We start from the raw sequence: 9,921 nt of genomic DNA, 5'->3' as shown, positions 1-9,921 counted from the left end.
TTGTATTTAAAATTTTTTTTTAAAAGAAATAGTTAAATTTGCATCCAGAAAAAAGATTACAACTGACTTTTAAAGATAAAAATATTAATTTTTTAACAAAAAGTAAGTTTCTACGAATAAAATTGAAATTTTTAATGTAAAAAGACGAATTTTCTCAACCAAAAAGGATTAATGTTTAATAGAATGGTTGAATTTTCTAACAAATAGTTGCACTTTTGTCCAAAAAATATGAAATTTGTATTTAAAAAATTTTTTTTAAAGAAATAATTAAATTTGCATCCAGAAAAAATAATTACAACTGACTTTTAAAGGTAAAAATATTAATTTTTAAACAAAAATAAGTTTTTACGGAAAAAATTGAAAATTTTAATGCAAAGACGAATTTTTTCAACCAAAAAGGATGAATTTTTTACAGAATAGTTGAATTCTCTAACAAATAGTTGCATTTTTATCGAAGAAAATGAAATTTGTACTAAAACCGATAAATTTTTTATAAAAAACGACAAACTTTTTGTTTTTTTAAAGTTGAACTTTAATCCAGAAAAGATTTTAGTTCATTTTTCAACACCAAAATATACATTTTAAATAAAAAGTTAATTTTCTCAGAAATAGTTAAAATTAAAAGAAAACAGTAGAATTTTTAAACGAAAAGTATGAATTCTTAACAAAATAGCTTCATTTTCAACCAACCAGTTGCATCTTTATCCAAGAAAGAAGAAATTTGGCTTAAAACAGATGAGTTTTTAATTTAAAAAAAAAACACGTTTTCAAAAAAACAATTGAATTTTCACCCAGAAAAGATTTCAGTTCTCTTTTCAAAGCCAAAATTTTAACAAAAAGTAAATTTTTTTACAAAATTGGTAAATTAAAAAAAAACACTAGATTTTTCAAGCAAAAAGTATGACTTTGCAACAAAAAAGATAAACTTTTTCAAAAAAAGTTAAATTTTCATCCAAAAAAGATTCCAGTTATAAGAATTATAAACAATAAGTTAATTTTCTGCTAAATAGTGGAATTTTTAACCAAAAAGTACATTTTTGTACAGGATTGTTAAATTTTGAATCAAACTTTTGCATTGTTGTCCAAGTAAAATTAAAATTCTACTAAAAGGGGTGAATTTTTAAATAAAAGACCTATTTTCAAAAAAGAGTGATATTTTCATTCAAAAAGATTTCAAATGACTTTTCAGCACAAAAATACTAATATCCGTAAAATTATAATGAATTTAGAGAAATTTAAGATAAACGAGAATTCGATGAAATTCATAAAAATTCAAGGTAATTAAAAAAAAAATTGAAATGAATCATATTGAAAAACTTCGTTGAATTCAGAATTCCAAGGAATTTAAAAAAAAGGATTAATTAATAAGAATTCAGGGTGAATTCCACAAAATAATTTAAAAATAATTTTAAAAAAATTTATTGTGGTAAATAAAAAATTTCTGGTAATCTTTTAAAATGTCCTAAAGTTCTTTAAAATGCCAAGGAATAAAAAAAATAAATAAATAAAAATATTTCAAATCCTTTGATGATGTTATTAATTGAATTTAAAACATTCAAAATAATTCGAAAGAATTTTAATTAATCCAGGATAAATTCATAAGAATTCAGTGTCAATTCCAAAAACCATTTTCATAACTTTTCATATTTTTGAAACCCTACGAAACACCTCAATTTTTTTTTATACATTCTTAAAAATCCCCAAAAGAATTTAAGACAATTCAGAATTCTAAATTCTAAAATTAGAATCCTAAATTAGAATAATTCCTTCAAAAGATTCCCTGTTCCAATTGAAATTCTATTTCTTTATGGAAACTCCCTGTCCTAAAATAATAACGATATTTATTTTCTAAAACTCTCTGTTTCAAGTGAGGATAACTATTTTCAAAATTCAGGGTGGCCGCTTTAATCCAAGAAAAAAAATTCCGATCATTTCCCGGATTTTTCCCGAGTTGAAAACATTTTTTACGGTCAATGAAATTTAAAAAATCGAACACTAAATCTAAAAATTCTGAAATGCTCAATTAACTTACACGTATAAAATAGACGCTACTAACAATTTTAAATTAAATGGAATTAAACTGCCCATTACAAATTTTAAACTTTTATCAATTGTAGAGTTCAAAGATTCAGATTCAGTTCCAAAAGTATAAATCCGCGTTATGATTTTCAATCCTCTAAATTGAATAATCATTTACTGAATTTAGAAATATTCAAAATTATACCATTTTAAGCAATTTTCAATTCTAATTCCATTTTAAAATTAGTTAAAAATTGAAAATTCCAATTTTAAATCCGAAAGTTTTATTCTTTTCGAAAATTCTCCATTTAAAATAATTGTAAGAATTAGAATCTTGTGATAAGTTCCAGTTCGAACTAAATTTTGGTCAAAAATGAAAAATTCCTTCTTCAAATCCGGAATTTTAATAATTTTCGAAAACTCTCCATCTCAACTAAAAATTACAAATTTTTTATAAATTTTCGAAAAGTATCCCGTTTTAACTTAGAATTAGAATTCATTCTTTTAAAAAATCCCGTGTTCCCGCTCGGAATTCATTAATTTTTTTTTCAAATCTTAAAGCACAATTCAATTTGAAAAATCATAAATTAATTTATATTCACAGTTGCTCTATTAAAAATGCTTTTCATAAAAAAATTTTTGATTTTAAACGCTTCTAATTTTTAATTGTTTAAGTCTTTAAAACTGCATTTTAAAATTCCAGGGTGGCCGTTTTAATCGACGAAATAAATTCCCGGTTTTTTCCCGGTTCGCAAACATTTTTCACGGTCAATGAAATTTAAAAAATGGAGCACTAAAGCTAAAAAAATTCCCCTTGAGGTAATAAAAATTGAGCTGCAAATGAAAGCACTCAAAGTGAAACTGTTAAATTTTGAATTTTTAAAATTGAAATTTAAAAGTTTTTGATTTAAAAATGCTGTATTCAAATTCTCACTAATTTACGCATATAAACTTAAAGTTACTAGCATTTTTCAGTATAAAAAAATATAAATCCACGTTAAAATTTTCAATGCTCTAAATTTAGAAAATGAATTAATGAACTTTCAAGTTTTCAAAATTATATAACTTTATGGAATTTTAACCTAGAAACATCAAAAATTTAACTGAAAACTTTTTAAATTAGAAATTCAATTATTTTCTTTTTAAATAGTTTAAACATCCTTGGAAAGCTTCAAAATTTTATTTCAAAATCTTGAGAAATCAAGAAGTTATTTTGAATTTAAAATTATTTTGGAAATTTTTCAGAACTTCTAAATATCTGTCAAAATTAATTGAATTTTTTCTACAATTTTCAGAAAATCCTGCAAATTTTAGAAAATTTTTTCACAATTTGGATGTATAAATAACAATTGAACATTTATTATTTGTAGGCGAAATTTGAGTAATTTGAAGAGATATGTAGAAGTTTTGAAAATATTTAAACTTAATGTTAAACTTGAAATGATAGCCTATTATAAAACAAAATGTAGATTTTCGCAGATTTTAAATAAAAAAATTAGATTCGTTTCAAGAATTCTAAAAGGCTTCAAAAAAATAAAAAAATTTTCTTAAGATTTCTAGGCAAATTAAAAATAATTTTTCATTTTGAAAAATTATTTTAAGAGAATATTTAAAAAGTTTTTCAAAGATTTAAACAAAATTTTCAAAAAACATTCTCGAAGATTTTAAGAAAACTTTCTAAAATTTGTATGATAATTTTTAATCTTGTTAAAACTCCTGAATATCTCTTAAAATTACTCACATTTTTTCTACAGATTTTCATTTATAAATTATACATCAAAATTTTTCTATGTCAAACAATTCAGTTAAAAACTCTTTACTTTTAAAAATTTGGTTTCAATTTACTTGTCTTAAACAAAAATTCAAATTATGATAAATATTCAATAATTAATCTTTTTTTTTAAATTAAAACTTTCAATATGAATTGGTTAAAAATTGAATATTTTAGACTAAAAAATATTTTAAAATTTTTTAAATCCTTTAATTAAGAATATATTAAGAATATATTATTCAAGTTCTCTACGAAAGCATTAAAAAATTCTTTAAATTAAAAATGTAAGCTTAGAAATAAAAGTTTGAATTGAAAAATTTTTAAAGTAAAAAAATTTTTAGTTACGCATTGTAAAATAAATAATATAATTGAAAAACATAAAAATGTAACTAATTATTTCAAAACTGTTGAAATCGAACGTGCACAGATTTTTCTACTACAAATTTGTAAAATTCCTGTTAAAAAAAATTCACTGAATTCTTTAAATAGAAATGTACGTGAAAAAATTAAAAATCTAAAATGGAAATTTTTTTAAGCGAAAGATTTCCGAATCACTATTCTAAGCTATGTGATATCATAATTTAAAAAAATTAAAATTAAACTAATTATTTAAAAACCGGTCAAAATCAAAGTTGAAAGGATTTTTTAAATAAAAAAATGTAAAAAAAAAACCAGGAACCATCCTAATTTAAAAGAAAAAAAAAAAATAATAATAAAAAAGAATAAATGACCTGATCTAAAATTCCAGCTGTGGGTTCAGAAGCGTATCCAACTTCATGGGCATCTTCCTCCAAATCTGCCTCGTATTCCTCCATTTCCGAATCCGAATCAAGGTCGACATCGACGTATCGATTTCCTCTCGAAACTTTGCAGACCATTTGAGCCAAGTCGGTGAAAGTATATGAAGATGCCGACTGTTGATTCGCAGCCTGAGTTTTGGCTCGAAGAAGTTTTGCGTATTCTCGATCTGCATTGAATCGAGGCAAAATTCCTGCCTTTTTCTGACCCTCGAAATAGGTCTTACCTGGACAAATGAGAGCCCCATAATTGCCGTTCTAAAGAGTTTAAGTGCTCGGAGAAATTCTCAGGAGCATGAGAATATCCTCGACATTCATGTGTTTTCAGAATTTAATCATTTATAAGCAATTATAAACATTTTCAATAAGAATTTACAAAAATCGTTTTTTCTATCTTTAATAATGATAATTACATTATTTAAATTTCGCGACAAAATGTATCGTTTCAAACTGGAAAGGGCGCTTTATTTAAATGGTAAAATTTATACAATTGCTTTTTCATGCAAATTATTAATAAAAGTTTATATTTCATTTTTCTAAAATAAAGTCAAAGAGTAAGTCATTCAGTTTAAAGAGACAAAATTTAATATGAAAAATTCAAAGTGTTTTGATAACATTCTCTATTTTTCTTACCATAGTAAAATTTTCGACTAAAAAAAGTTTAATTTCAACCAAACTAATGACTTTTCACACAAGAAGATTAACTTTCTACTAGAAAGATATATTTTCCACAAAATATATGAATTTCCAACTAAATATTTGAAGCGCTAAATAAAAAAGGTAAATTTTTTACCAAGAGAAAACGAATTTTTAACAAAATTGTTAAAATATCAACTAAAAAAATATATAAATTTTTAACCAAAAATGGAATAGTAAAATTTTCATATAAAAAAAATTTAATTTTCAAAAATATATACAATTTGCAACAAAAGAAGTGAATTTTCAACTAAAAAAGAAAAAATTTCTAATAAAAAATGGAATGGTTAAATTTTCTGTAAAAAAATAATGTTCAACAAAAAAAGCGATTTTTTTAATAGAATAGTTAAATTTTCAGAGAAATGAATTTAATTTCCGAAAATATATGCCATTTGTAACCAAAGAAGTGAATTTTCAACTAAAAAAGATAACATTTTCAATAAAAAACAGAATAGTTACATTCTCTGTTATAAAAATTAATTTTCAACAAAAAAAAAAAAGAACATTCCAATAGAATAGTTACATTTTCAGCCAAAAATGAAATAGTGAAATTTTCAGATAAAAGAATTGAATTTCCGAAAATATATACAATTTGCAACAAAAGAAGTGAATTTTCAATGAAAAAAGAAAACATTTTCAATCAAGAATGGAATAGTTCAATTTTCTGTTAAAAAAAAATTTTTTAACAAAAAAAAAGCGAATTTGTCAATAGAATAGTTAAATTTTCAGCCGTGGAGATAAATTTTCAACTAATGTAATGAATCTTGTACCAAAAAGATGAATTTTCAAAGAAAAATTTGAATCGTTGATGTTCCAATCAAAAAATATTTTAATAATAAATAAACAACTGTTTAATTTATACAAAAAAGAAGCATTTTAAATGAAATACGTAATTTTTAAATTCGAAAATTAATTTTAAACAACCAAAAATATTCGAAATAGTTCACTTTTGAGTAAAAAAAAAAAGAATTTTGAAATAAGAAAAAGGAGGTGCGAACGAGATACTTATATTTTTAACCAAAAATAATGTATTTTAAACCAAAAAGATGATATTTCAAACAAGAAGATCAATTTTCTACAAATAGTCGAGTTTTCAACTAGAAAATGAATTTTTGGCAAAAAGAAAAATTAAGAAAGTAGTTTCATTTTTAAACATAGAAATGTATTTTTAACAAAAATAAATTAATTTTAAAACACAAAGTTAAATTTTCAACTAAATAGTAACGAATTTTCAATAAAATACATAAATTTTTCATTTTTAAACTAAAGTAAATCAAAGTAAATTTTCAACGAAGTAGTATAAATTTTCAAACAAAAAATTTTATTTCCATCAAAAACGATAAATTTCCGACAAAAAATGGAACAGTTAGATCTTCAATTAAAAAAAATAATTCTAAATAAAAGAAAACTAATTAATATCAATCAGAACCAAAAATTGAAAAGTTAAATCTTTATTTACAAAATTTCTGTTCAACCAAAGAGATGCATTTTTAACTAAAGTGACGAAATATTCAATTGGAATAGGTTCATTTTTAATGAAAAAAAAAGAAATAGAAAAAATTCATCAAACAAAACAATTTTCAAGAAAATATATTTTCTTGAAAATTGGATTTGAATCAAACAAAGTGATGAATTTTCAACTTCAAAAAGATTAATTTCTATCAAAAAACTGAATTTTCGGCTAAAAAGGATATTTTTAGAACCAATATTTGACAAGTTTAATTTTTAGTTACAACATTTTTTTTAAACCAAAGTGATGAATTTTTAATTAAACTGCTGAAATATTGAATTGGAATAGGTACATTTCTAATTTAAAATAAATAAAAGAAGTTTAAAAAAAAGAAAAAACTAATTTTCCGGAAAACAGTTACATTTTCAATGAAAGTGGTGAATTTTCAATCAAAAAGATGATTTTTTAATTAAAACTAAAAAGCCGAATTTTCGGCTAAAAAGGATATTTTTAGAACCAAACATTGAAAAGTTAAATCTTTATTTACAAAATTTCTCTTCAACCAGAGAGATGCATTTTTAACTAAATTTATGGAATATTTAATTGACATAGTTATATTTTCAGTCAAAAAAAAATGATTTAAAATGAAAAATAAAAAAGAATTTTCAACTAAAAAGGAAAGGATATTTTTAGAATCAAAAATTGAAAAGTTACATTTTTAGCTATAATATTTCTGTTCAACCAGAGATGAATTTTTAACTAAAATTATCGAATATGTAATTAGCATAGTTAAATTTTCAGTTTAAAAAAATTATTTCAAACGAAAAATAAAAAAGAATTTGCCACAAAATATTTAAATACAATACTTTCACAGACGAAGAATCCTTGTTATTTAATTTCACATTGCAATTTAAAAGAAATTAAGCACGCTCTAGAAAAAATTCCCTAACGTTTTCAGATTTTTCTAGGTATATAAAAATCCCCTGACCATTTCAGGCTTTCCAGTTTTTCTAGGTAGGACAGACGCTCTGATTTGTAAAAAAAAATAAATGCTTTAAACTCTCTCAAATGCTTTATAAATTTAATCTTAAATTCTGAGCATATTCTCGAGAGCATTTGCTCAACATCAATTCTTGGGCATTTAAGAACTCTAGTTTCGAAAAATTTGAAATGTTTCGAAAAAAAAAATAAATAGAAATATAAATAGATTGGAGGATAACGTACCATGTTGGTATCCGACGTCCTTGATCTGATCGAAATTAGCAAACGCCAGAGTTTTGTACTTATCAATCGGAGGTCTGATGTATTCGCAATAATCCGAATTTTTCACTTCTTCCAACTGCCTCACACAACTGACATAAGCCAATCTCGACTGGATATCCGGCAAATTAGGAACCTTAACCGGTTCTGCGAAAGGATTCCATCTTTTCCAGAGGAGCCACCATCCGGATAAAGAATCGCCGTAATTCGTCAAATCTGTATCGTCCTGCGATCCAACGTCGATTGCCAAAATATGATGAGCTCCTTGTCTCAGCATCTCATCAGCTTGAAAAGAAAAATGAGAGTGTATGATTGAACTTTTTAAATTAGGACTTATTTACTCAATTTTTCATCGGGGTGTCCAGCGACTCTGAGGAACAAAATTCAAGGTCTTTTCCAGGTCAAGAAATCAAGTTTTTCCAGGTCTCCTTTTTTTACATCAAATAATCAAATAACCGTTTGTTGGAGAAACATTTAATTTTTTGTTATTCTACAACAATTTTTAAAGAAAGCAGAATCATGAATAAACAAATTCTTATATTTTTGTGAAAATAAGTCGTCTTGGAGAAATCTTTGGGAATAGTTTAACCCTTAAACGGCCAAAACGCCACAACCGGGACACTGCTTTTCAACGGCCAATAACTAAGACTATTCGACACTAGAAAAAATTGAGACACATATATTTTTATTGCTTAAGATCTCCTCTTTCCGACGGTGCCAATGAAATTCCTCAAAAAATTTATTTATTATCCCAAAATGAAGTTTAAACAAAAAAAAACGTGACTTTTCGTGCCTATTTTTTTTTTTTGTGATCCATTTTCCAAAGCTTTTCGAGTCTGTAATTAACCTGGAATCTCACTAACGGTTGGAATAAATGTCTAAACTTTGAGAATCCATGGTTTAAAGATCGATTTTTTGTTTTAGTATTTTCAAAATGGCGTCTTAATGGCAAAATTTTTGTGAAAACATTCATGAATTTTTTTACAATAAACGATGCGCTTTTCGGAAAAATCATCAAGAATAAAAACTTCTTGTAATCAGCCAAGGAATACGCCTGAATTTTGCTCAAAACGCTCCGGAAAAATTCAGGCGTATTCCTCGGCTGATTACAAGAACTTTTTATTCCAGACAAATTTTCCGTAACCTTTATTGCACTCCCTTCACCGCATTGTCATCCTGGGAATTTTCGAGTACACCCAGCAAAAAAAAAAAATGCCAAAGCGTAAAGCCTCAAAAATTGCAACAAACTCCGAATCGGAATGGGATTCCGATGAAAATGATGAACGTATCATCATACCTAATCCAGATTACTCTGGCTCTGATGGAGATGATTCATCAGATGACGAGAATTCGGGATCGGAATTTCACAGACCGAATGTATCATATAGATCTATTTTCCATAACTACACAGAATCTCAAAAACAATTCGAACCAAATCTCGTTTTTTCATGGAGTAACGAAGAAAAAGTTTGCCCTGGAAATCTAGATGATCAAGTTTTTCTGTCTGATAATGTACGGAAAAAAATATTATCTATGTCACCTGTGGAGTTATTTGAATGCTTTTTCTCCAGAGAAATAAAAAACTATATCATAGAAGCTAGCCAACAAAATGGCTTACAAATATCTACAGAAGAACTAAACACTTTCATAGGTATATTAGTGCTGTCATCCTACAATATCCGAAATAATCAAGAAGAGTATTGGGAAACTGACCCCCTTGTAAAATGCTCTCCTGTAGCTTTAGCAATGAGCCGCAAATCGATTTCGTGAAATCAAATCAAAAATAAAATTTTCAAAAACTGAGGATGCTAATGATAAAGATAAATCATGGAAAGTTCGTAAAATATTAAATTTATTCCGGCAAAATATTCAACAATTTGGTTTTTTCTCAACAGCACTTTCAGTTGATGAAATGATGGTTCGATTTT

The 9,921-nt window shown here is 25.1% G+C and overlaps 1 protein-coding gene across 1 annotated transcript in view; it reads right to left on the bottom strand.

Annotated features, from left to right (window-relative positions):
* The window catches only part of LOC117180689 (neuropathy target esterase sws), a 95,130-nt gene that overhangs the window by 1,650 nt on the left and 83,559 nt on the right, over nt 1–9,921 (bottom strand). The window contains exons 13-14 of the mRNA XM_033373179.1: nt 7,958–8,278; nt 4,522–4,814 (exon numbers count right to left, since the gene is read on the bottom strand). Of these exons, the coding sequence (XP_033229070.1) occupies nt 4,522–4,814; nt 7,958–8,278 (614 nt within the window). The remainder of the gene's footprint in view (nt 1–4,521; nt 4,815–7,957; nt 8,279–9,921) is intronic.

The sequence above is a fragment of the Belonocnema kinseyi genome, chromosome 9 (genome assembly GCF_010883055.1).
Source record: "Belonocnema kinseyi isolate 2016_QV_RU_SX_M_011 chromosome 9, B_treatae_v1, whole genome shotgun sequence".
Lineage (NCBI taxonomy): Eukaryota > Metazoa > Arthropoda > Insecta > Hymenoptera > Cynipidae > Belonocnema > Belonocnema kinseyi.
The sequence above is the reverse complement of the archived record's forward strand: the minus strand, read 5'-3'. Positions and strand labels throughout refer to the sequence as shown.